The 25,956-nt window shown below is 38.0% G+C and overlaps 3 protein-coding genes, 1 long non-coding RNA gene and 4 other non-coding genes across 12 annotated transcripts; 5 read left to right on the plus strand and 3 right to left on the minus strand.

Moving 5' to 3' along the window:
• The first annotated feature begins 265 nt into the window (after nucleotides 1-265).
• On the plus strand, nucleotides 266-7,454 carry LOC114477730 (uncharacterized). 3 transcript variants are annotated; one of them, XR_003675755.1, is made up of 8 exons: nucleotides 266-387; nucleotides 3,365-3,480; nucleotides 4,251-4,318; nucleotides 4,474-4,566; nucleotides 4,737-4,793; nucleotides 4,946-5,014; nucleotides 5,926-7,109; nucleotides 7,219-7,454. It is a non-coding gene; the product is annotated as an uncharacterized LOC114477730 (long non-coding RNA). The 3 variants fall into 3 exon arrangements; XR_003675756.1 differs by having other exon boundaries at nucleotides 336-387; nucleotides 3,361-3,480; XR_003675757.1 differs by lacking the exon at nucleotides 4,251-4,318 and having other exon boundaries at nucleotides 336-387; nucleotides 3,361-3,480.
• On the minus strand, nucleotides 1,086-1,156 carry trnag-gcc (transfer RNA glycine (anticodon GCC)). The gene has a single exon. It is a non-coding gene; the product is annotated as a tRNA-Gly (tRNA).
• trnad-guc (transfer RNA aspartic acid (anticodon GUC)) lies at nucleotides 1,658-1,729 on the minus strand. Its single transcript has one exon. It is a non-coding gene; the product is annotated as a tRNA-Asp (tRNA).
• nufip1 (nuclear FMR1 interacting protein 1) lies at nucleotides 6,401-10,705 on the minus strand. The gene is made up of 10 exons (XM_028470245.1): nucleotides 10,406-10,705; nucleotides 9,857-9,909; nucleotides 9,679-9,783; nucleotides 9,551-9,613; nucleotides 9,402-9,478; nucleotides 9,230-9,322; nucleotides 8,953-9,128; nucleotides 7,446-7,589; nucleotides 7,137-7,354; nucleotides 6,401-7,050 (listed from the first exon to the last, which is right to left on the minus strand). Exons 1-10 carry the CDS (start codon nucleotides 10,623-10,625, stop codon nucleotides 6,682-6,684), a joined length of 1,518 nt encoding a protein of 505 aa, XP_028326046.1. The 5' UTR covers nucleotides 10,626-10,705; the 3' UTR covers nucleotides 6,401-6,681.
• On the plus strand, nucleotides 10,541-18,179 carry nop58 (NOP58 ribonucleoprotein homolog (yeast)). Of its 3 annotated transcripts, XM_028470220.1 has the most exons (16): nucleotides 10,541-10,544; nucleotides 11,825-11,927; nucleotides 12,590-12,666; nucleotides 12,770-12,822; nucleotides 13,665-13,789; nucleotides 13,863-13,999; nucleotides 14,191-14,255; nucleotides 14,346-14,480; nucleotides 14,821-14,966; nucleotides 15,166-15,292; nucleotides 16,203-16,366; nucleotides 16,443-16,577; nucleotides 17,289-17,350; nucleotides 17,442-17,599; nucleotides 17,677-17,819; nucleotides 17,901-18,179. In XM_028470220.1, the coding sequence occupies exons 2-16, from the start codon at nucleotides 11,883-11,885 to the stop codon at nucleotides 17,961-17,963; spliced, it is 1,635 nt and encodes a 544-aa protein (XP_028326021.1). In that variant the 5' UTR covers nucleotides 10,541-10,544; nucleotides 11,825-11,882; the 3' UTR covers nucleotides 17,964-18,179. The 3 variants fall into 3 exon arrangements, with proteins under 3 accessions (XP_028326021.1, XP_028326012.1, XP_028326031.1); XM_028470211.1 differs by lacking the exon at nucleotides 10,541-10,544 and having other exon boundaries at nucleotides 11,746-11,927; XM_028470230.1 differs by lacking the exon at nucleotides 10,541-10,544 and having other exon boundaries at nucleotides 11,746-11,927; nucleotides 17,680-17,819.
• On the plus strand, nucleotides 14,998-15,081 carry LOC114479187 (small nucleolar RNA SNORD11B). The gene has a single exon (XR_003675965.1). It is a non-coding gene; the product is annotated as a small nucleolar RNA SNORD11B (small nucleolar RNA).
• Nucleotides 16,047-16,128, plus strand: LOC114479191 (small nucleolar RNA SNORD11B). Its single transcript, XR_003675966.1, has one exon. It is a non-coding gene; the product is annotated as a small nucleolar RNA SNORD11B (small nucleolar RNA).
• Nucleotides 18,180-19,388: 1,209 nt separating the features above from the next.
• On the plus strand, nucleotides 19,389-24,703 carry wdr12 (WD repeat domain 12). The gene is made up of 13 exons (XM_028470696.1): nucleotides 19,389-19,559; nucleotides 19,774-19,868; nucleotides 20,696-20,790; nucleotides 20,887-20,993; nucleotides 21,087-21,202; nucleotides 21,283-21,437; nucleotides 21,977-22,022; nucleotides 22,096-22,187; nucleotides 22,254-22,394; nucleotides 23,064-23,169; nucleotides 23,231-23,363; nucleotides 24,367-24,439; nucleotides 24,526-24,703. Exons 1-13 carry the CDS (start codon nucleotides 19,519-19,521, stop codon nucleotides 24,601-24,603), a joined length of 1,278 nt encoding a protein of 425 aa, XP_028326497.1. The 5' UTR covers nucleotides 19,389-19,518; the 3' UTR covers nucleotides 24,604-24,703.
• Nucleotides 24,704-25,956: the final 1,253 nt, after the last annotated feature.

A 25,956-nucleotide genomic window follows, 5' to 3' on the forward strand; every position in this document is an offset into this window, starting at 1 on the left:
GGTAGAGTTCTGTGCTGGTGCTGAGGTTTGATTTCCAGTCCAAAGTTGTTTCTGACAACATAGCAAACACACTGCAGTTTGTTTGAGTTTAAAAAAGAAAGTCAAAAATAAAAACGAATATTAAAAACATTTTTGTAACTTTTTAAGTTAATATTTCATGGTTATTTAAAAATTATTCCTGTGATCTCAAACTTCCTTTAAATAGCAGGTCACGGACTTCACTTCTTCTTCCATCTACATGAATTGTGCGTAGCTGCTGTGCTGACGGTCATTAGCCGACCATATGACAAACTATTCTGCTTCTTCAGAAGGAGGAATGTCACTTTTCTGTGAGCGGATGGGTCGACAACACGGCTCCACTATGATTAGCGTTTGTTCTGCGCAAGGGTGAGTGTTTCTTCTTATATCATTCTATGTGTTAAGATGCTAACAGCTATAATATAAGCACACACACACACACACACACACATGCATGTGTGAGAGAGTGCACATGCTGAACGTACACAGAGCCGTTTGGAGTTGATTCGGCCAATGAGGTGTGTGGGTGTGATTGGACATAAAAAGACGTGTTAATAAATGACTGTGAAACCTAAAGCCCAAGAACGATTTTCACACTTGATTGAACTCGGAGGGAGTATAGAGCTAAACCATTCAGGATTTTGTAAACCAGGACACAATTGGACATCCTAAATCTTCTCCAGTTTTATACAGTCGGCTTGCTGGTACAAGTCACCATTTTGCAGATTTTTAACTTGCATTTGCAAAAATAGAATTTACACAGCGGACTGAATCAGGCTAAAATACTGTTAGTTCCTGGAAAGGTAATTCAAACAAATTATATGTTCTATACATTTTGAAAAAGCACAGTTGAACCCTGGTGTCACTGTGTGGTTCATTCACTGAAACAGTGAACAAGGACATGCAGTTCCTCGTTAGTATGGTGGTCAGTATCCCTGTCGGTCAGCCGCGTGAGGAGGAAGTGTAAATTTTTGCCGCGGTTTGTGAAAAAAGTGTTTTTTATCTGGGAGGGGATCACTGTCTTCTACAAAAGTCAAACGAGGTTCTAAAAAAAGTGAAAATGTTGATGCATTGGCCGGGAATCGAACCCGGGCCTCCCGCGTGGCAGGCGAGAATTCTACCACTGAACCACCAATGCTTGATGAAGAATCAAATCAGGACAAACATCTCGTAATATGGCATATACGTCGAAAAGACTGCCTTTACAATGAGTGCATTGACATTTGATCTAAACTGGTATGATATATTACACTGACTGAGATATCTTTAAAAGTTCATACAAAATCAAAGCCTAACTGTTATGAATAACCACTAACATTGCAAGGATAATCTTTACTATCACTGTGATAATGTTTATGAGATTTTTCTGTAGCATAGTGGAATCATCTTCGTGAGAAATGCAGTTTTTACCAGTCATTTTTATTCTGTCAGTAGCAACATGTTTACTTTTTCCACTCTTTTTTTCTTGAAAAGGGTTAGATTTTAGCACGTTGCCACTTAAAAATGTGTTTTTACTCATTTGAATGAGGCATATTATACACTTAAAAATTTGCACCAGTGCCACCACTGGAAAAGTTACGGTAGAGCCCTGATAATAATAGAGAAAAAAGAAAGTAAAGAGCAGGGAAAAGAAAATGCTCTCCCCGTCGGGGAATTGAACCCCGGTCTCCCGCGTGACAGGCGGGGATACTGACCACTATACTAACGAGGAGCTGTTGTATGTCAGTTCACTGTGTCAGTGAATGAACCACAGGATCTACTTTCACGCGCACCTTCAAGGACAAACAAAGGAGCTAACGAGGGCACCTGATTGCACTTCTTTCTTCAAATAAATTACTATTTTTGTTGTTGTTTGGTTCACCTGAGATTAGACTGTGTTATAATGGCTCCTGAATAAGCGTTTTCACACTCTCGCACTGGTTTAGTTCTTCCACATTAGGTCAAAGGTCAAGAGTGATAAACTCACCATGGATGACAGTGTAGGAACCGAGTCTGACAGAGATTTAGATTATTTTACCCGTTTGGACATTGATTCCTTGAAAGATTTTTTGCATAAACGTGGTATTGGTCTTTGAGGCAGAATAACTGAGTTAGCTGCTAATGCTAGTGCTGCACACGAGCTGAAAAATCAGTTTTTTCCTCACTTTTCAAACTGTTTCAGCTGATGGCGTGACTCCAGCTAACTTATTGACCTGTCCATCTTGTGCACTTCCTTCAAATTTGTAAATTGAAATAAAATAATAGCTTAAGAAAAATAATCATGGACCTGGTTAGTGAATGGTGTACCTCGTAAATTTACCTTTTCAAAGTGAGAACTCATACTGTGCTTTTCACACTCGGAAATCTCACTTGTCCCATCAATAATAATAATTATACATTTATTTATAAGCACTTTTCAAAACCTCTAAAACACTTTACAGTTGTTAAACCAACTACACGTCAGAAAAAGAAACAAACAACAATAAAGTGAATACAGAAAAAACATAACAATCAAAAGTTGAAAGCTTGGGAGAGGAGTGTGGAAGCAGATGAGGTCTGTCGCTTTAATACTGCTTCTCACATCGGTTTTACAAAAGTGCACTGATATGTGCATCATTCCTGGGTAGAGTCCTAATCTACCTGCTGGAGACTCAGGTTGTCGATGTTTTCATTCACCAGGGGTGGAAGCGAGCGGGCTGCCCTTGCTTCAATACTGCTGCTGAGCTGCTTCCATCGGTTTTTAAAAGTTCTCGGATTGGTCGAAAGTGGCTTCAGCAGAAAACCCTGGACACCTCCTTGAGTCTATTAGTGTTTTAACAGTGTTCATATTATTAATATTACACATATTCAATCTCTGTTGACATTTCCAGCCTAACAGCATTTTTAACGTTATTCCAGAGTGCACGAGCATGTTTATGTTTATATCCCTCTCGACCGATGACCCCCCCAGGTCGCGCGTGCCCAGTTCCAGAGTTTGAAAAGGCTTATTGAAGTTAGTTATTAAATCAAAGCTGGCATCATTTCTATTAATCTGGTTGTTGTAAAAGACACAGTGAATATTTGGTTTATGAACGTGAAGACTTGTCTCAAGATCAAAGACTTGAGTTTTGAGTTGTTTAGATCCTGTAATTTTGTATTTATTTTTTTTTAACAAAAAAAAAGTCACAGTTCAGTTGTTTACTGTTAAAAAGTTAAACATCTGATATAATAGGATAAAAAAGTGTTTTTTATCTGCAAAAGTCAAACTAAGTGTCAAAGTAAAAACATTGTTGCATTGGCTGGGAATCGAACCCTTGCCTTAAAGAGGCCGCAGAGGATTGTTTAGCTAAACAGCCCTAAACCGTTTCCCATTCATTCTCTAAGGTAGTGCTAAACCACTACGGATGTAATGCGCATTCCCGCCACTGACCTTTTGTGGCGCTGTAACAGCTTCATTCAGACTGGTGAAGAAAACCAGCAAACAAAGGTGTTTGTCCAACAAAGGTAAGTAACTTTTTGACACATCATGGTTGGATTGTAAACTTGTAAGATTGGATTGATAGTGGGATTTGATTTAATGTTTAAGATGTGGATGTTTTATAGTTGAATGAAAGATTATTTATGTATTATTACAGTAGTATTAGGCAATATAAATAGGCATATTATATATGGCCTTTTAACAAAATTATACTGGTATGTTAACATTAAATACATAAATACATTGATACTTTATTTTATACTATATATACTCCCTAGGTTAAAAATAATGAATTGTAATTTCTTACACAGGGTGTTAATGATTAATGACTGACACAAATAAAATCGTGATAAAACAATTTGTCAACCTAAAAATAATAACTTTCATCAACCATAAACTTGCCTTGCACCTGTGGTTAACCTTACGTTTTAAATCCCTGGTAAGATAACTAAACCAACAAAACGACTTTTCTGGCAGAAAATAGAGATTAATATGCATGTTTGATGTGTTGCAAGAATCTAGCAATTAGAATGTGTTGACTGACATGATTATGTGTTGTGATTTTTTGTAGTACTACAAATACATCAATCATTTAACAAAAAAAAATTATTAATATTATTCGATATAATTGTACAAAAATGTGTAAATAAAGTATAGTACCATTATATTACTATTAAATCAGATGAAGTAACCCTTGAATTTATAAGACTTAGCAGGTGAAGTAAGATTTTAGTGGTTTGTGCCGTTACCAAGACCAATTGTTTCATGTTTCTAACTGACATAATGTCTGTTTTAGTGCCACCTACTTTGCTATCCAGACCACCTGCTGACACCAAAGGAAACTGCGCGAGCCACTTGTAGATGGTAATTGCAGTATAATTTGTTTCTCCATTTGCAGTACATTCATGTTAATACATTAAATAAATTGGCATACACCATGGTAACATGAGTTACTGTATACTTATGCTTTTTGTTATCCGGTTTTCTTTCCGTCCTTGTCGCCCCCTTCGTGCCTACAGTGAAGAGACCTGTGCTCCTTCCTCCTGAGCTGCAGTTTCTGGTGAAAGAGCTCGATAGTCACCAGCTAACGGAGAGGACTGGCTCAGCACCAGGTGTGTATCACAGGCTGATTTTAACAATGTCTACACTGTAGCCCATATGAGTCTTAGAAGTTTCTGTACATTAGTGGGAACAACTATAGTAATAAAGTGAATAAATAAATGATGCAATGTAAATAGAGTTTATAGGTTATAATTGAACATATATACGTTGATCTTTTCAGGAACCCTCCCACCTTCTGAGACCTCCTCTGCCCTTCATACACATGATCCAACACACAGTAAGATATTTTTGTAACTCTTTGTTACTGTGCCCCAAATGTGTCCTTTACTATACTGTCTATAATACCCAAATTTGTCCTTGACTGTGCTTATAATAAGAATAAAGTGTGTAAATATTATAACATTTTGTTTTTCATCCGTGTTCGCTCAGCTGGTCCTTCTGTTGTTGTTCCCCCACTGACACACAGACCAGACCCTCATACACCTGAGACACCACACAGTAAGATGTTATTCATGACTATTTTGAAGATGTAACTGTGGTCGAAATATGTTTAAGTTATTATATAATCTGTGATGATAATTAAAGAAAGAAAGAAAAATTACATGTCACTAACAGCGTTTAAAATAACGGCGTTTGTTTTTCAGTGACGGGGTAATCTAACTAATTACTTTTTACGCCGTTACAACGCAGTTATTGTTACTGAACATTAAATGCAGTGAGTTACATGCATTGATTGAATAAAATGTTATCCGAAAGCATCCCCGGCTTCTGACTCAGCTGTTGTGAGGAGGTGGGTTAAAAACGAGGTGAGCGATTATGATTGGCTTAGGCGGCGTCATGTTTTATGGTAGCCAATCAGAGCCAGTGTTTTTACACATGTGCCAGCAAGAGGGGGCGGGTTAAAAACAAGATGAGCGATTATGATTGGCTAAGGTGACGTGGCAGCACGCATGACACACACACACAGCAGATTTGATGAAGCAGCAGAGATGGTGAGCGTGGAGCAGTCTGATGAAGAGTTGACATTTTTAAGGTGGCGATACAAACACTACTTTAAATTAATTGTGGTCAAAGGCAAGAAAGTGTATGTGTAGTGTTCATTATATCCAGGAGAGAAGACTTTGTCGACATCCGTTGTAAGCAACTCAAAATGAATGAAGCACCTCACGACACACGCATCTAAAAAATGTGAATTATTTGACATAGAGCAACTTTTTTTTTTTTTTTAATAGTAACTCAAATAGTTACTTTCCTTGGTAATGACTTACTTTTAATATCGAGTAATTTAGTTACTAACACAGTTACTTTTTGAACAAGTAGTGAGTAACGATAACTAATTACTTTTTTAAAGTAACGTTCCCAACACTGGTCACTAATTATGTTTTTGTTTTCCATCCGTGTTCTCTCAGCTGGACCTTTTGCTGTTGTTCCACCGACACGCAGACCAGCAACAACAGCAGCAGGAGCAAAAAAAACCCAGACAGACAAAAAATGTCTCTCGTGTGGGCAGCCAAAATTCTGCGACCAAAGTGACGGATCATCAGTTCATCACTTTTATCAACAAGGGCCCATTAGATACTACTATTGCTCCACAAAAGTGGAAGTGTTTCAAGCCTATTCTGCAGAGGGCCCGACAAATTCTAGAATGTTTTGACAGGCGGGAATACTGACCACTATAGTAACGAGGAACTGTGTGTTTTCGTTCAGTTTCAGTGAATGAACTACTAATTTTAAATCCTGGCATTCACCACGTTCACGTTTTATCTCATTTTAGCTCAGCGGCCAAAATTATCCTCATAATGTATAACGAAACACAGAGCTGCACATGAATAATTAATAGATTAATTTCAATTTGCACACTTTATTTACCATTTTAAATCACCTTGTTTCTTTTTTTTACTCCATTAGAACATTTCCTGCATATTTCATAATTTTATGCAATGCAGGCCTTGAATATGACATCTGAAAAAAACTTTTTTTTTTTTTTTAAAGGGCTTGAAACACTTTTGAATTGTCAATACTAGCCATACTTTATTTTACCATGAAGAAAAGAGTATCTTACAAAGAAAAAAATGAAATAAAAACTTTTAACATATACTTTGAAAGACAGGTTTAATCTTTTTTCAGAACAAATTAAAGTTATTAATTGAACATATATTAATATTTCAGAAAGCAGTACCAGGACTTTCCCAGATTTCATCCTCATACATATTGGAGGCAGAGGAGATTTCATCTGTTGTGGTACAATCCTGAGGGAGAGAGTCTTGGATCTCATCCTGGTTTTGGATGATGCGTCCTTCAGTCTGCTCTGAGCATGCAATACTCCTTCCACTATCAGCTTTGCTGCTCACAGATCCACTGGACAAAGAGTGAGAATGGGAAATTGTATGTATCTTGGTGTCATTGTTTGCAGCAGGTAGAGTTCTGTGCTGGTGCTGAGGTTTGACTTCCAGTCCAAAGAAGTTGTTTCTGACAACATAGCGAACACACTGCAGGAGGACGTTCCTCTCGTGTCGGATATCTGGGGCCAGGAGCTAAACAAAAAGGTTGACATGCCGAAACTGGTCAGAAGACGCAGGAAGTTGTCTGAAGTGTAAGACACTATTTTGAAGCTTCATACCATTTCGAGCAACGTAGGCCGGTGGATCTGTTGTGTAACCTGGTGTCTTCCTCTTCGTCCCCATTTCCCTCTCTTGCCACAGTCTGTCTGAGTGACGCTGTTGGGAGGTGGACGTTGTGGGGAGGGACCCCTACCTCTACTGGTTCCTATGTTTCCAACAGCTGGAGGTGTTTCACTGACGACGGACTGATTCTCTTTGGGTCTCTCAACGGGAGTAGCTAAAAAATGACAAAGATGATGGGAGACATTTTAAACATTACAAAACAAAAGAAACCAGACCGCGTGAATATCAGAGACTGGTCAACTCACCTTCCGGCTCTTCTTCGCTTTCACTCCCACTCGTGGAGCCGTAGTTTGCCAACAGGGAGCCCAGAGCTGAGCTCATCTGTTTTGGGACCACAACGAGACCGTTGGTGGTGGCATTAGCGGCCGCCGAGTCTTCTTTGTCTGAATCTACAAGCACGATTAAAGTAAATAAAGAGTTCACAAATAATGTTTTGAGACTATATCATTCATTTCCATGGTAGTTTGGTTTGGATGAATGGGACGGAGTCAAGCTTTTTAGGGTTGCTGGTCAGATGTGGACATCTGGTTTATTTGGTCAAGGGGTTTTGGGGAACAGACCGGTCTGGGATTCGGAGGTAAACAAGCTTTAAGCATGTGTGCCTCAGTGAATATGGTGCTACAAATATCATTCTGTATTGGAGTGACTTAACAATATGCGAGTTGCAATCATTTGCCGATTAAGGCTCAACTTGATGTTTGTCTTTAATGTGATGATTAATGTTTTCTCTGGGTTTTAGCATTGTTGGAAAATGTCCCTTCTATTTCAAGGATTTTTAATGTCATTGTGCACAACATGTACATAACGAAATAGTGATCCAAGTTCCCTGTTAAGCCCTTAAAGAATAAAGAGTAAAATAAAGTAGTATAAAAGAATACAAATAGAAAAACACCAATAACAAACAGAATATATACAAAATAGAAAACCAAAAGTAGCAGCATTATAAAAAAGAAGAACTCTAGAGTCAAAATTGTTTAATTTCTATACATCGGTTGATGAACGTATCAGAACAGGTATGAAAATAACAAGTCGGAGCATAAAATTATCCAAGATCGAGTTATGAAGCAAAACAAAAATAATATTTCACTAAAACCAAGGAGGAATAAATACATGTTTGTTTGTAATGCTACTCACTGACACTTGATGGATTCTGGTGTTTTGTGTTTAACACTTTAAGGAAGAACCCCCCCCCCCATGGGCAGTCCAACCCCTCCGCTCTTTGTGCATCTTTTCGCATTAACTGATGTAAAATAAGCAGCTTTGTGCCTCCAATGTGTCATGTGTAAAATGTTCAAAGTACTTACAATATCATTGTTGAGAACCATTGTCTTCAGGTTTCTATATTCAGTATCGTTTTCGTTCAGCAGTAGCGATCAAACTTGAAAAATGCCTCTGAACTCTATTAAAAAATATAATCAAAACTCGAAAAATAAAGTAGGTAAATCGTTAAAATCCCTGAGTGTTTGAAAATGTCTCGTTTAATTTTCTACATTCAGAAATATTTTCGATCAATGTGTTGTGTGTTTATTTATAAAATAACTGAAAAACCTTTCCGATTTTTTTTACACCTTTAACTTCTTTTTTTGTTTTAATTTATCTGTACACCCTTTTGGCTTAGGTTGTAAGGATTCTAAGGGTATAAAGTAGTGGAAGATTCTCCAAAAAATGGCATCGAAAATACAAATGTAGTTTCCTGGCAACCCTTTACTATTGTAGCCCTTAGTGGGTTAATAAACTATTGCCCACACTCACCATGGTCGCCATTGGCCAGCAGTCCTAATGGATCCTGGTCCCTGTGTGGCTGGGAGAAGGCTTTAGGTGTGTTGACAGTCCCACTGTCTGATGGGTGGAGACTATGTGGGGGTGGTCCCTGGTGACCTCTGTTGTTCCATCTACGACCTCTCCCTCTCCCTCTTCCTCTCATTCGTCTGAAGAAATGCATTTGTTTTAAATTCTTCTTCTGTTTTATGTGTCTGACTAACATAGCAACAACAATTAAAACCTGTCTTTTTTCCATGCATATACGTACCCAAATTGAGCCGTTTCTAAAACACCTCCAGTCTCCTCCCTCATCTCCATGATCACCTTCTTCTTCTGAATATTCTGAAGTGTTGGGTAATTTCTAACAAACAAAACCACGTCACACAATGAACAACACAAAGAGAAAGGTCAATCGATAACTCAATTAATTTTACACTAACCTGCGTCTCTCCTCTCTCCATTTTTCAATTTCCTCATGGGTGTCCAGCTTTATTCTTTTGGCTCCTGGTGCATGATTCTAGAACATGGACACAGAAGGTCACGTGGAAGAAAATCAATTCTAGAGACACAGCGAGTCATTTCCACCTACATTTTTCCAGTGGATGCTGACAATTTTTTCGTGAGCCATGAAGCTGCAGTCGGGCACTAAACACTGAGAGAGAGAGAAAAAAGGTCTTTATTAAAAAGCCCACTGCATCAATAGTTTTAAAACATTACCTTTACATGCTGAGAAACATGCTCGTCGTATTTCTCCTGGATTTTAAATCCTCGGTCACAGGTGTCACAGAAAAAGGAGAACTCCGGCTCCTTCCTATTCTTCTGCTGTGGATTGAAACATGAAGCTTAGCTCAGACGTTCCATCAAAACAATATGATGACACACTCACACAGGTCACCTTTTTTCCTCCAGGGTTCGGGCGTCCACCTGCGTACCACTCACGGTTTTGATCTGATGACCACAGAAGTCCATACAGCAGTTTGAATACAGTTTATATTTATTGATACACTTACAATGTCTTACTAGGGATGGAAAATTATATCCTAAATCGATGCAAATAAGAGGGGATTTAAATCGATACAGCGCTGTATGTGCATCGTTTAAACAATAGTGGGTGCTGTGACTGTTTTAGTGCCGCTTGCTCTTGGTTCACACACACACCATAACAAAAATATGTAAATTCCAAGCCAGGAACGTAAGTAAACTTTACATTTTTATTTTGTATGTATATATATAAAAAAAAAAAGTTCATCTTTGCATGGTGATAAATGAGGAAATGTGCAGTTGATTTGTAATATCAATGTAGTATATATATATATATATATATATATATATATATATATATATATATATGAAAGGGAAAAAAAATAAATCTATTATGAGGAACTTAAAATGAATCAAATTTAGCTGTAAAACAATATAATTACAAACATGATACAGTACACACCGTAGTGCCGCGGTTGTCCATAGTTCCTACGGCCCGGTTGGTAACCGTGCCCAGCTCCGTGACACCATCCAGGTCCGGGGCTCCAGGCCGGTTCTGTGGGCGACTCAGTCCAGCTCCACATGCCGGGGTAGAAGCTACTGTTGCAGGGCTGCGGCTGCTGAAATGAACTGGGTGGAGGAGAGCTGAAGTCCGGCGGTGGATAATGTCTCGAAGCGTCCATTCTGTTCCTTTTCCTTCACCTACTGTTACTACAAGTTAACATGCAGCTCAACATGTGCGTGTTTTCTTCCTCTGTGAGTCTCCACGACACTTCCGCATCAGCCTTGATGACGTCATATATATATATATTTTTTTTTTACCACCTCGCCACTTTAGTATTTATGAATTATTTAAATATTCAGCTTAAATAATGCGACCATGATTTACTTTGACTTTTGTGGGTTAAATAAAATAGGTTTATCAAAATATTTATTTAAATATTACCTTTTCCGCGACGTCTCGCGAGAGTTTCTTTAAAACTATATTCGGGTTGCCAAGTTGTGGGTACTACCGCAGAAGATACGTAAACGGACAAATGAAACCTTTTTCGAATGCACCTATTTACATTTGTGTTATTACTTTGCATTATGTTATTAAAAGTCCCCTGATTGTTGCAACAGTATTATACACAATATTATTTACATATTCTTTCAGTCAGTATTATTGACACAACAACAACAGAGGACTAGTAATCAACACGGGTATTGACTATTGGTGGTGTTGAATGATGGTATTCAACTTAAAAGAATGTAATACATCCTCACAAATAAAATTAATAATAATGCAAGGACTGAATTCAATCTCCAGGCATGGAAACCAGTTTGCGTGTTCTCCTTGTGGGTACTCCGGCTTCAGGTTTGTTGATATCAAATAAGAAAATGTAAAAATATTCATAATGTACTTAAAAAAAAATGCACATGAAATAATACTGTATACAATATGCACATGTTCTGAGTGCAAATTTGGATGTGCATGTAATAGTGTTGTGCCATATATATACATTTTTTTTATTTATTTATTTTTCATAGGCTATATAGAATAAGACAATATTGCTCTTAGCAACAGTTTAATTTCAAAGCTACTACTTTTACTATTTCCTCTCTCTTGGTGCAAACTGGCCTTGCAGCACGTGCACAGAACCCACTCACATATGATGTCCTTTATTTTGAAAAAAAAAAAAAAACATATTAAGATGTGATTTCTGGTTCATATCGCCCAGTCTTAGCGTGTAGTCAGCAACAATAGTGGGGTGAATTTTCTAAAAACGGAAATCTGTCACAGCACATCTGGCAACCCTCGAGTTTCGCGATGCCCTGTGCTCTGCTTTCTCCGCGTGTAGTCCAGTGAACGTGAGCAGCAGCGTGTTGTAGCAGAGAGGAGAAGCTCTCAGCTCAGAGGGCGAACAAACTGTCCCACAGCCACCGACCTGCGAACAAACATGTTGGTGTTATTTGAAACAGCAGCTGGATACGCCATCTTTAAAGTAAGACTTTATTCCGCCTCCCATTTCACGTCTTGCCGCTAAAGTTAGCTTAGCAACCGAAAAAAAAGTGGATGGTGTTAACTACGACGCTGTTTTACGAAGCGACACAGTAGCTAAACTAGTAATGATAACATTTAAAGTGCACTATATTTTTTAAAATGTGCACTTAAAGGCTCTCAGTCGTGTCTGGCAGAGTTAGCAAACAGCTAAGCTAACGGTCTGCTGCTAACGGCCTGTAACCACGTGTGCAATGTGTGCGTGCAGGCAGGTCTTTCCTCCTAAGTTGAGACTTCTCATTCTTTTTTTCGGCCTTTTCATAATGTTTGCGTTACATTCTCTGTTCATTTATGGCACTAACATTTAATAATGTCGTCCTTTTACTGTTAAAAATGCATTTAATTAGTTAAATAGTATGTAATTGTGTATTATATTATACTGTAGTAATGCGCCACCATTATGTGAACATAGCTTAATATAGCTTAACATAGTAGCTTAATGGTCCAAATATGTCCCACATTGTTCTCTAAAAAAATCTTTTTTAATAGCTTTATTTGTGACACTATGTAATACAATCATTAGTTTCTTTCTAAGTGTAATTATGATTTTAAATACATGTTTCATGTGTTTAATCCAATGAAATGTTCCTTTTTTTTTTTTTTTAGGTCCTCAATGAGTCTAAACTGCAGCAGGTCGACAGCCTGTTCAAGGAGTTTGAAACTCCTGAGAAAGCCAACAAAATGTAGGTGGTAATTGTCAAGCCCAGAATGAAATGTGATCATGAGATGTGATTGTAGAATGAATGTCTTATTATTATTTTTTTTCTTCTTGATTTTCACCCTCAGTGTTAAGCTCAAGCACTTCGAAAAGTTTCAGGACACAACAGAGGCTTTAGCAGGTAATGTTATTCATATCAAAGTTGGCTTTATTGTCCATTCCACTATATGTACAAGGTATGTAGAGTATCAAAATTAATGTTCTCTCTGCCTGAAACATTTACAAACATAAAAACATAACTATTTACACATACTTGCGTTGTTGTTCTGTCTTTATAATTCACATACTTTAATCATTTAGAATAAATCACTTGATATGCACTTTCATTAAGTAAAATAGTCACTGTTTTTTTGTCCGTAAGTGGCATTTCAATCACTAAATTTGATAGTTGCCCTTGGTAAAGCAATATTAAAGTTTTTATTCAGAAAATTGTAGTAAAGTGTTTAACATCAATCACAAACTGATGACAAATAATACTTTTATACTCTTTTACTCTCATTTTCATGCTTGCCCAATTAAATTCTCACAACCCAATAAGAACACACCCGGACCCATTAGTTGAAAATCTCTTGCCTGTGGTGAACGTACCCTCGGACTTAAGCACAGATCTAAGAAGCAGACTGTGATCCATCAAAACGAAAAATTTGGAAACCTCTCCTTGACAGTCATGGAGCAGTGAGCAAAATCAGGAATAAAACTTGTGACCGTGACAATGGTGTTTGATGCCTAAACAGAATCTCAAAACACAGGAATTTATGCTACATTGTTGAATGTACTTAAAAAGTTTAGCCTGTTAAAACTTCCTGAATCTATGGTCTGTGATGCATTTCTGTGTCTGATTTACTCATGAGGCATTTCACAGTATTCGTCACTACCCCTGAGACCATAGCGTGGTTCATCTCCAGGTTGATTTGCAGCGCAGGTTGCCAAATGTTGATCATGTTTTTTGTTTTGCTCTCTCAGCTGCCACTGCCCTCACTGAAGGCAAAATTGGCAAGAGTTTAAAGAAAGCGCTGAAGAAAATTGTCGCTAAGGAAGCACACGAGCAGCTTGCCATTAGCGATGCGAAACTTGGGGGAGTCATCAAAGTACGTTCCCTATCAGATGTTTTATTATTATTATTTTTATTATTAGGAGTGTCTAACCACCTCTGGCTTTCAGGAAAAGATGAATGTGAGCTGCGTCCACAGCCCTGCAGTGGCGGAGTTGATGCGATGCATCAGGAGTCAGATGGAGGGCTTGATCACTGGACTCCCCGCCAAGGAGATCAGCGCCATGTCACTGGGCTTGGCCCACAGGTGGGTGGAGGACTGCCTATTGTGTGTATGAGACCGCTGCCTGTGATTACATCTGCTGTCTGAAATCTCAGTGTGGAGTTTCCTCAGCATTCGTCACTACCAATGAGGCGCTACCGCTCTCCCCTCTACTCCAGATTTTCTGCTGTGTGATGCGTCACATTAATATTCAATATTTTTGCACGTCCTTGCAGTCTGTCTCGCTACAAGCTGAAGTTCAGTCCTGATAAAGTGGATACCATGATTGTGCAGGCCATTTGTAAGTGATCAGTTTGTCACCCACACTCGTGTGTGTGTGTGTCAGTGTGCAGTTTATTTTATATTTTGTTTTCTTTATTACCCACTTTAGCTCTCCTGGACGATTTGGACAAGGAGTTGAATAACTACATCATGCGCTGCAGAGAGTGGTACGGCTGGCACTTCCCCGAGCTCGGCAAAATCATCACAGACAACTTGGCTTACTGCAAAGGGGTCCGCAAAATTGGTAAAAAAAAATGTTCAGGAGATGTCCGTCACAAATCAGTGAAGTGTCCATGTAGCGTACACCAGTTTTTACACCATTTATTCGCATTAAATTCAACTTTACTTATATAGCGCAAATTGCAACAGTTTTCATCTCGAAGTGCTATCAATATATAAAATTCTTAAAGAAAAAGAAAAAACCCAACAAATTCACATAAACATGGATCAGCTTTTAATAAGAAGAAATCTCCTGAAACGGAAAAGAGGCAGAAGGCACAGTTAGCAGAAAAACATAGTATTAGCAGGTCTGCCTGCATGGAAACACCAGTGTGAGTGCATCCTAATGAGTTTGTTTTCCCCAGGTGATCGCACAAACGTGGCAACAACCGATCTCTCTGACATCCTCCCCGAAGAGATTGAAGCCGAGGTCAAGCTGGCTGCCGAGATCTCCATGGGAACCGAAGTGTCGGAGCAGGACATCGACAACATCCGACACCTGTGTGATCAGGTACGTTTGCTCTGGACTCAAAGATCTACTGTGACGGTGGTGATGATCATGGCAGTTGTCATTTTCCTGAACTCAACCGTGTTGGCTTTCAGTCACTACCTCTTCTGAACCGTCACATGACCCTGCCTCCTATAAGACGTCCCCACACCACACACAGAGACCATTGACGTGACATTTTACTTTCCTTCCTCCCCATCAGGTGGTGGAAATCACAGACTACAGAGCACAGCTTTACGACTACCTGAAGAACAGAATGATGGCCATCGCCCCCAACCTGACGGTGATGGTGGGCGAGCTGGTCGGCGCTCGTCTCATCTCACACGCTGGTGAGTCTGAAGTGAAGGAATGCACCAAGGCCAGGGTTGGGGTCAATTACATTTTAAAAATTACAATTACCCCTTCAATTATCCGTGTTCAATTACAACTCAACTCCGATTACGTTGACTGACATTTTTCCCCAATTACAATTCAAAGTACAACTATTATTTTCCCCAGGCAGTCAGTAATTGTGATTAATTGCAATTTAGTAATTGAGAACGTAGTTGAGCCTTTAATAAATAGGCACATTATTCCTAACTTTCCTCTCGAGTTGGCTTTCTGTTAGCATCTCTAATAATGATTCATTTTTTACCCTTGTCTTAAATCAGCTGTAAAATACACTAAAAATGTTAACTTTTATCCAATTTGTTTCTCATCTCTTGGTTACCATATTAGGCTTTCTTATCCATGAAAATATTAGTTTTGATATTTTTAATGTGGGCATCTAAGCCTTTTTTTTTTTGTCCGTATACCTCTCAATTTCCAATTTTTTTTTAAACGGTAAAATTATTCTGAAGAGAAGTATAAGGAATTCTTGATATGTAACATATTTTAATAATTAACTATATATGTAAGCCATAGAACTGTAACATGGTTCAACAGGTTTGTTTAAGTTGTAATTGGCATGGCAATTCTACAAAAAGTAGGTAAATTATCTGAATTCAATTGCAATTACAATAGCAATTGGCTTCCCCCCAATTATGATTGCAATTATAATTGTAATTACATAATTATTATTGACCCCAACCCTGACCGAGGCAATGCCAGCTGTGATGATAATGACATATGTCATGTTCCTGAATAAAAGTGATGCTTTTAAGTCACTACCTCATCTGAGCTTGTGTTCAGCTCCACGCTGATAATTATTGGAAGATTTTTTTTTTTTATTAACTGCCACCGTTTGTGGCGCCTTTCAAGGTTCCCTCCTAAATCTGGCCAAACACCCAGCCTCCACCGTGCAGATCCTCGGAGCAGAAAAGGCTCTTTTTAGAGCCCTGAAGACTCGAAAAGACACCCCTAAATACGGTTTGATTTACCACGCCTCTCTGGTGGGCCAGACCACCGCCAAGAACAAGGGCAAAGTAAGTCCAACGCTATGATTGGTGAGCACAGCGCAGGTGTTGGAATACACACACACTCACTGGTCTGTGCGCACAGATCTCGAGGATGCTGGCAGCCAAAGCAGCTTTAGCCATCCGCTACGATGCGCTTGGCGAGGACACCAACGCAGAAATGGGAACAGAGAACCGAGCCAAGCTGGAGGCCCGGCTACGCATGCTGGAGGAGAAGGGGGTGAGCACAGAAAGAATCAGTAGCTACAGCTGATAAAAGCTTCTCTGAGCTTTTATTGTGTTCTTAGGTAATAGAGCAGAGTGGGATGATTTTATTATTTTTAGTTTAGAAAAACTGGTTTAATGAAGAAGCTGGTGTTTAAATATAGTATCTCAAAGCTGAATGTTGGCAGGATTACCAGCTCCTACATGTGAAAGTTGTGTAAAATAATGAGAAACATATTAAATAGTTTTAAGCATTAAAAATAATATTTTGTATGCCAACAAACTGTTAAAAACAAACTTGTTTTGAATTGAGCTCTTTTATACTTTTCCAGGTATTTTTGATAGTATTTTTATCTTATCAAAACACATTGTTTACATCTGATATTGTTTTCTTTTTTCCCTAAATTTAAATATTTTAATTGGATGAAATTTTTTTTCTAAAAAGTCACAATAGTAATAAATATTTGGGGTTTTTAAGAATTATTATAAAAAAAAATATTTTTTTTACTTTTTCCATTATCTTAAAATTTTCAAATAATTATTTTAAAAAAAAATAAGTTTGAGATTCGATTTAACGCCATCCTGTGGTGAAATGTAGTATGACTAGGAATGTTACAGGGTTGCATTTAGGACTTGAATTGTAGCTTATTTAAAATCCTTAGAAATGCTAGTGCTACGATAGCGCGTGCAATGAATAACTATGTTCTGCTCGTCTGTTTCTACTCAGATTCGGAGAATCAGCGGGACGGGTAAAACAATGCAGAGGGCAGACAAATACCAGCACAAGAGGTGAGAGCACACATGACACAGTAGATATCCAACAAACTGATGCGCAACGCATTTAATTCAAGTCTTTTTTCTTTTTTTAAACCCTCTACAGTGAAGTGAAAGTGTATGATCCATCCGGTGACTCGACAATTCCCTCCACGTCAAAGAAGAGGAAGTTTGAGGAGGTGGAACAACAGGAAGAAGCCTCAGAGGAGCCTGTCACACCCAAAGTCAAAGCCAAGAAGCCTAAAAAGGAAGCAGTTGTTGAAGGTAAGAGTCTGGAGATGAGGATTTGGATAAATGGGTGTTGGGTTTTGATAATCAAGTAGCGTCTCCGTTTGTTGAAGAAGTCGTCGAAGCATCGCCTGCAGAAGAGGAGCCTCCGAAGAAGAAGAAAAAGAAGAAGCAAAGAGCATCCGAGGTAGAACCAATGGAGGCGCAAGAAGAAGAGGAGGAGGTGGCAGTAGTTGAGGAGGAAGCAGCACCAGAAGTAAGATTTAAAACGCAACATCAACTCTGATCTAGATGTGAGGAGCTAATGTTTAATCTGCTTTTTTCTCTTTCTGTCCAGCACGCAGAAAAGAAGAAAAAGAAGAAGAAGAAGAAAGTCAAAGAAGAAGAGGAAGCTGAATAGTGTATATATATATATATATGTATAGATAAAAGTTTTAATGTCTGTATTACTTTGTTACGCATTTTACATGATATAAGAGCAGAATGTGGAGATCACATAAACAGACATTCAATCTTTCTTTACAGAGAAAGTGGAAAAGATCATGTTTAGTTCTTTTATGTTCAATCATTGTCAAAAAGGACACGTCTGCCAAAATAAAATCTTTTTTTCCAACTGTGTTGTGTGTACTGGTTCTCTTACTTAGCTGCTGCTGAAAATCTGTTAAAACATGCAGAAAAAATACATGAACTTTAAAAACTGAAATCTGCCAACCTGTGTCGTAACATGCATGGATTAGATTGAACTTAAGTGTACAAGGACAGCATGTCGTTAGGCTTAGAATTAGAAAAGACCAACCAGGTGAGCTTGTATGGGAAAAAATGCTCTACGCAACTAATCTACGTAGTTACCGAATGTGGGTTTATTTCGTTATTACAAGAAATTGCACAAAAATTAATTGATTATTGCAAAGTAAAATGGCACTCAAGTGAAAATGGATTAATGTGTAGTAATGGTGGTGTGGATTAAATTGTTCCTCTGCATTTGAAGTTTCACCCAACCAACTTCTGGGTACTTTTCACCACCAGAAAGGCAGTAAATTGTGACTGTTGGTCAAGTCTGTGTTTTTTAGTAATGCAAAACTAAATAATGACCATTTTATTTAACATGGTTTTAAAAAATTGACTTTTTTTTTTTTTTTTTTCAAAATCGTTGTCTGAGCAATTGGATAAAAACTTGGATTACTCTTATAATATGTTGCTAGTGGTTAAACTTGGGTCAATCAAAAGATTCAGTAATACCTCCTTAAAATTTGTTTTTCAACATAAAAATAATTATATGCAAAAGGCAACATTAAGCTTCATTTTTACCTTAAGGTATGGTCGACATGGAGATATTAATATAATGTAATGCATTTTAAATTGAGTAAAAAATAGGTCAATGTCTATATTGAATATTTAAAATTCAATATACAGCCAATGGTGGGAACTAAAGCCACATTTATGTCCTGTAGACTGAAAGGGGACGATATATTTATATATATATATATAAGACTAAATGAGTAGAAGCAGCCAAACATGTGAATATGGAAAACAACTTTTGGTTATTAACAATGCCAGTAGTGATTTAAAACACCAAAATGTTATCAAACATTGACCTTTAACGCTCACCCTTTCAAATTAAAAGTAAAAAGCTCTAATCATGCTTAGTCATGGTCGCTGCATACAAACTACTTAATACTATAAGCTTACATATTTAAAGCTAAATAATAAAACACATTCAATGTGTATTCGTGGGAACTACTGTATATGAGAAAACACAAGTTGCCGTTAACAGGACAACAAGTCAAACACCGATCGTCCCCTGTGATGACTCTGTGATCCATTAGCGAGCCTGCTGCTGTACCACATGGCATCACTGTGGCTGTTGTGAAGTTATGAAGTGAACAGCGCACATTTAGCCTCTAATTCAGCACTGAGAGCTTCTGGTTGGTGGGAGAACACGAAATATTAGCGACATGTCGCAGTTACAGGCTCGGTTCTTCACAGAGGACAAAAGGTGAGTTTTAAAAGGATGTTTTACGGCTGAAAACTGAGCTATTAGCATCCAGTGGCTAACTTACAGTAAACAGCGTGACTATTGATAGTCTTTGCTCGGCTATCAGACTTTAAACGTGATTGTAATTACTTTAAGAGCTCAGAGTTAATATTTATAGCTTTTTGTGGTGTACCATAGTAAAATCTAAATAATATTGTTCTCTCTGTGTGTGTAGATATGTCGTAGATAATGTTCCCTTCTCCATACCTGCTGCCTCTCAAGTGCAGGACCTCAGCAATGTCATCAACAAGCTCCTGGAGGCTAAAAATGGTTTGTCCACGTTATTCTATGAAAGGACATGCGAGCAATCCTCTCGAAACATGTGTTGTTTTAATTTGATAACATTTCCCTGTTTACATTTTGCCAAGTGAGTGAATCCACGTGTGATAATAACCAAAATCCCCTTTTTACCTTCAAATTAGCATCAATGATCATTTTCACATGTGTGTTGGATGGATTGGTGAATTGAAACCGTAATGTATGTAGAGAATCATTGATTTTTTTTTGGCTCTGTAAATGGAAAAACTGATGTTAAATATGGGTCATTCCATGTCATTTCAACAAATTTTCAGGATATCCCACACACTTCAGTCTAAAAAAAATAATCTAAAAGTTTTACCAATTGTTTTGTGATTGTTTATAGATTACTATTATAGAATAGATAATTTGTGTTACTAGTGAAACAAAATGATCATGAGACACAGAGGCAAGCTACAATGGCCTCATGTAAAGGGTTTTTCGTGTTTACAAATGGTGAAGTAACCCAAAGTTGGGGTCCACAATAAATGTTTAATATCCCGAGAAAAAGTAACTTTTATACTGTAAATTAAAACAGATATTTCACTGTCACCCAAGCTGAAAATAGAAACATAACCCCTTCACTAAATTGTTCATTTCTCAGCAACAGTGTTAGAGAAGCATCTGATTGGCACAATTGGTGCATGGGGCTGCAAATCTATTTTAGCCCAGGATTCCCTTAAGATAAAAGTACATTTTATTCTCAGTGGCATAATTAAAAAATAGAAGTTTAAGTAGGATGATTGATGGTTGGATTATCTGCACCTTCAAAATGTGTGGTTGATTTTTGTTGCCCACAGCATCTCACAGTAATCTGGAGTTTGACTTCCTGGTCAGGGGTCAGTTCCTGCGGACGTCGCTGTCGACCCACATGGAGACAGAAAACATATCAACGGTAATGTTTTTGGCCGTGACCCATGTCTATGGCAGCACCTCCAGGAATAAGGTTGATACATTAGAAACCAACAAACTGTATGCTTTTGGGTTGTAGGAAGAAGTGGTTGAGATCGAGTACGTGGAGCGGATCACGGCCCCAGAGCCCGAGGAGTGCATGATGCACGATGATTGGATCAGCTCCGTCCATGCCAACGACGAATGGTACAAAATATTTCTATTTGAGTTATAATTAAAGTACATAACCTCCTTTTGAGATGAAAAAATGTGGCTCTAAACGTGTTTTTTTTTTTGCAGGATTCTAACCGGATCGTACGATAAGACGGCTCGGATCTGGTCCGTGGAGGGTAAGGCTGTGATGACGGTGGCTGGACACGCAGACGCTGTCAAAGACGTGAGCTGGGGCAAAAGAGGTGAGCGCACCAGGATGGATGTGGCTTCTCTTTGATTCCAGCTTTGGTTGGAATCATCTCTGCTTGATGTTGGTGTGCAGACGGCCTGAGCTCGGTGCTGCTGACGGCCTCTCTGGACCAGACGGTGCTGCTGTGGGAGTGGAACTCTGAGAAAAACAAGGTGAAAGCCAGGCACTGCTGCAGAGGCCACACGGGGAGCGTCGACACGGTCTCTGTGGATCCCACCGGCACCAAGGTGAGCACAGTGGAATGAGATGGAATATTTAGAATGTGTATTCATCAGGGTTTGGGTCAGTTATAGTTGTAATTGCGAAATTGATTATTCATTACAATTTGCCCTGCGATGGACTGGTGCCTTGTCCAAATAAATAAATGTAGGGGTATACTGACAAAAAAAAAGGCTCAGACGCCCACATCAGAATCATTAATACCAGTATTTTCATAGATAAGGAAGCCTACTAACAAGGTAGCCAAAAGATTAAAAAAAACAAATTAGATGACAGATAATATTTGGTAGTTATTTTACAGCTGACTTATTATCCTAAGAGATGCTAACACAAGAGGAAGTTTAGGATTTATGGGGTTATTTATTTCAGGTTTAGTAATTGTGATTGAAAGTTAATTACAGTTACATTTTCATTTACAATCAGAGGGAAAATAATAATTGTAATAGGGGAAAAATGCCAGTCACCATAATCGTAATCGTGTTGTAATTGAACTTGGATAATTTAAGACGTAACTGACCCCAACCCTGGTATTTATATTGTTTTATAGTTCTGCAGCGGTTCCTGGGATAAGATGTTGAAGATCTGGTCTGCAGGTGCGTGTCAAAAGAAACATTTCCAAATTAACAACATTTTTCAGTCGCTAACATCCTCCTCCTGTGCGGTCAGTGCCCACGGATGAAGCCGACGAGGAAGAGGAAGAGGAAGCTGCGGACAGACCGAGGAAGAAGCAGAAGACTCAGCAGCTGGGTCTGACCCGGGTGAGTTTAGCGCCGGTCCAGGAATGTGTTCCCGTCCACCCTGAGCTGAATGATTCCTCCTCACAGACTCCTTTGATGACCTTCTCTGGACACAACGAGGCGGTGTCATCCGTGCTGTGGAGTGACAACGAGGAGGTGTGCAGTGCATCATGGGACCACACCATCCGCCTGTGGGACGCAGAGACTGGATCCATGAAGAGCACACTGGTGACGTTTGGCTGATTCAAGCACGTTATTGCTGCACGCCGGCGTTGGGGTCAATTATACTTGTAATCGCGTAATAATTATAATTATAATTGTAACTTAATCTGTTGCTGTGGTAATTGAGTTCAGATAATTGACTTTGTATAAAAAATTGTCAATTGATTAAAGCAAAACTGGGAAACCATGTTACAATTTTACACACATGCAGTTAACAATTATTAAAATATGTTTCATATCAAGTTTTCCAGATTTTACCATTAAAAAAAATTTCAATCGAGTGTTTTACTGACACAAAAAAGGATCTGACGCCCACATCAAAAATATTAAAACCTATATTTTAATTTATTAAGAAGCCTAACAAGGAAACAATATATAGAAAAGAAACTAGATGATAGATATCTGTTTTTAGTGCATTTTAGAGCTGATTTAGGACACGTTTTGATAACAGATGCTAACAGAAAGCTAACACAAGAGGTTCAGGTTCAGTAATTATGATTTGTTGTAATTGACTTTCAGGGGATAAAAAATAACTAATATAATTGGAATTGGAATAAACGTTGGTCACTGTAATACTAATTGAAAATGGGTATTTGTAACTAAAAAATGTAATTGACCTTAACCCTGTGCACGTTGTTATGTTTGTAGTTTTCTGATGATGTGCTCCTCTCACAGACGGGCAGTAAAGTGTTCAACTGTATTTCCTACTCACCGCTGTGCCGGCGTCTGGCCTCAGGCAGCTCAGACAGACACGTCAGACTGTGGGACCCCCGCACCAAAGGTACCACCGCGCTCCTCCTCCATCCATTTCTTTTATTCCTCACTCCACCTTTTTCTTTCAGACGGCTCTCTGGTGCTGCTGTCTCTGACCTCCCACACAGGCTGGGTCACTGCTGTCAAGTGGGCGCCGTCACATGAGCACCAGCTTGTCTCTGGTTCTCTGGACCACCTGGTCAAGCTCTGGGACACCAGAAGGTCAGTGTTCAAAAACTACGGCTTAAATAGAACTAAAAGAGCTGGGAAAACATCCAAACATGCACAGTGATAATTGGAAATAGGCTCTATAGTTCAACCTCGGCCTTTGGCTTTAACGCACTGTTTTTCAAATAAAATGGGGTAGCCTGAAGAAAATATAGAATATGACTGATGAAATTGCACTTTTATCATATTAATTTTCATTTATTTTTTAATTATTTTGCACAGTTAAAAAAAATATATGCACATAATTGAAGGATTTTGATTTGTCATTATGTGCATGAACATGTGCATGATGAAATAACGTCTCCAAGTTCCCCATTAAGCCCTTAAAGAATAAACAAATAATAGTAATAAAGAGTAAAAATAGAAAAACAATAATATGAATATAATAGAATATATACAAAATAGTACAAATATACAAAACAATAATAGAAATAGATATACAGTGCAGAAAGCTCAAAGAGCATAAGAAATTATTATTTTTCAAATTAAAAAACGCATATATTCCCTAACTCTTTTCACTTTCTCAAATATACAACTAGGTAAAATAAAAAGCAGCATGAAAACATCTGAGCTGGCTCATATTGTCACGGTGTATTTGTAACACAGTATAACAAACATGATCAAATTAAAAGGCAACTTGCTCACATTGAAGAAAATCAATCTGATCAATAGAAATGGATGGTTTTCCTAATTTATTTAAAAGTTTAAAAAAAAAAAACAAACAACATTTTCTGAGAGTTTACATGCCTTAATTGATTTTAACAATCATAGATAATTATTCAATTATAAATATAACATTTAAGATACCTAAATCGCTGTAGGATTAGTTCAATAATAATAATTTAAAAAACTCAAAAGAAAAAGCTCTTAAAGACTTTTTGATCAATATAAAATAATGAGACTTTTGTGTTATTTGAACACATTAAAGTTTAAAGTTGCATTGAAACATCCATCATGTATCCACCTAAAAAGATGTCATTGTGGGTGTGTCCTGCAGCTGTAAGGCTCCTCTCTACGACCTGGCAGCGCACGAGGACAAAGTTTTCTGCCTGGACTGGACAGAAACTGGGGTAAGGCTCGCCACGTCCTGTGTGTGTGTGCGTGCGTCACTTTGTGCCACCAATCAGACACTTACTTCTCTCCGTTCTGTCTCCAGCTGATGTTGAGCGGCGGTGCCGACAACAAGCTCTACACGTACAAATACTCAGCCTGTCAGACGGATGAAGGGGCGTAAACATGTGCCGCAGAGATCAAATCCTCAGCTCACACACTCAATTTATGATGTTGTTTTACTGTAATCTAAACAAACTATAAAACAATCTCATCTCTTTTGATCTTGTCTCTTCTTCTTAGATTTGCATCAACTATTATTCTCTCGGAAAGTTATTATCGTTAAAGCAGAAAATGAGTTTCTGAACATTAATACAAGAAAAAACTAAGGATTTTTTGTATTCTTATTGGTGTTTCTGTGTTTTTTGGCATCATTCTATGTATTATTTTGTAGTTTTGTGTGTTATGAATCATTCTGTGTGTTTTTGTTGTTGATTTGTGAGTTTTGGAGTAATTTTTGTGTTTGTTTCTGATATTTTACTGTTATCTCTGTAGTTAGGGTGTGTTTTTGGAGTGAATGTGATGCTTTTGTTGTCCTTTTATGTACTTTACTGTCATTTTCATATGTTTTCTGGAGACATTTGTGTTTATTTTGGTGGTCTGCATAAAATTAGCCTAAAGTAAATCTGCTCCACTAGCAGAAGGTAGAGTTAAGCCTTTGTGTTGAAGAGGGCAGATGACTTTGCCGGAGTTAAAAACATGGTGTATATAATGTATTTTCAAAAATGTCTGTGTAAATTTGGTCCAGAGAAAACATGTAGTTTACAGTATTGTCGGCATATGCATGAATTCAACCATGTGTTTTGTCTCAGATACTGTAATTACTGGCAATTACAAAGTTGTTTTCTAAGCGTTTCAAACTATCATTCCTGAGTTTGTTGACAAAAAGTGAGAAAGAATGAGCACTCGTTGCTGACATGGACTACAGTTGAAGTTTGTTTTGTTTTTTACACAAACGTTAGGCTAAAATACACATTATTAGTCAAAAATCACCATATGTGATGTAATAAAAACACAACTGACTGTACATTTGTTTACAGTTTTTCCTTCAAGATTAACTTCCTCATGTTTTGGGCTCAAAAGGAAACAGACAATTGTCTCTAGACTGCTTTTTCTTCCTCTAACAGGTTAAACCACACAGGCAGAGAATGCTGATCACATACGCTGTTCCTTTTTTACAAGGCATTTAATTAATATTCACTACAATCAAAATCAGAATTTCTCATTCCTTTTTTTTTTTTTTTTAGACGTTTGGTTCAAATGAAGACATTCCACCTGAAATTATAGATTTTTTTTTTTAAAACAATTTCAACCAAATATGAAGGAGGCTCAGTGAAAGGCGGTGTGAACAATACACCAGTGTTCCTCAAACGGGCGTATGCAATGGCACTACAGGGGGTACTTCAGTTAAAAATGATAATCATAAATATTACCAGCAACCCACAAAAACACAAAATGAAAGAAAAATCTACTGAAT

The sequence above is a fragment of the Gouania willdenowi genome, chromosome 2 (assembly GCF_900634775.1).
Source record: "Gouania willdenowi chromosome 2, fGouWil2.1, whole genome shotgun sequence".
NCBI classification, from domain to species: Eukaryota; Metazoa; Chordata; class Actinopteri; order Blenniiformes; family Gobiesocidae; genus Gouania; species Gouania willdenowi.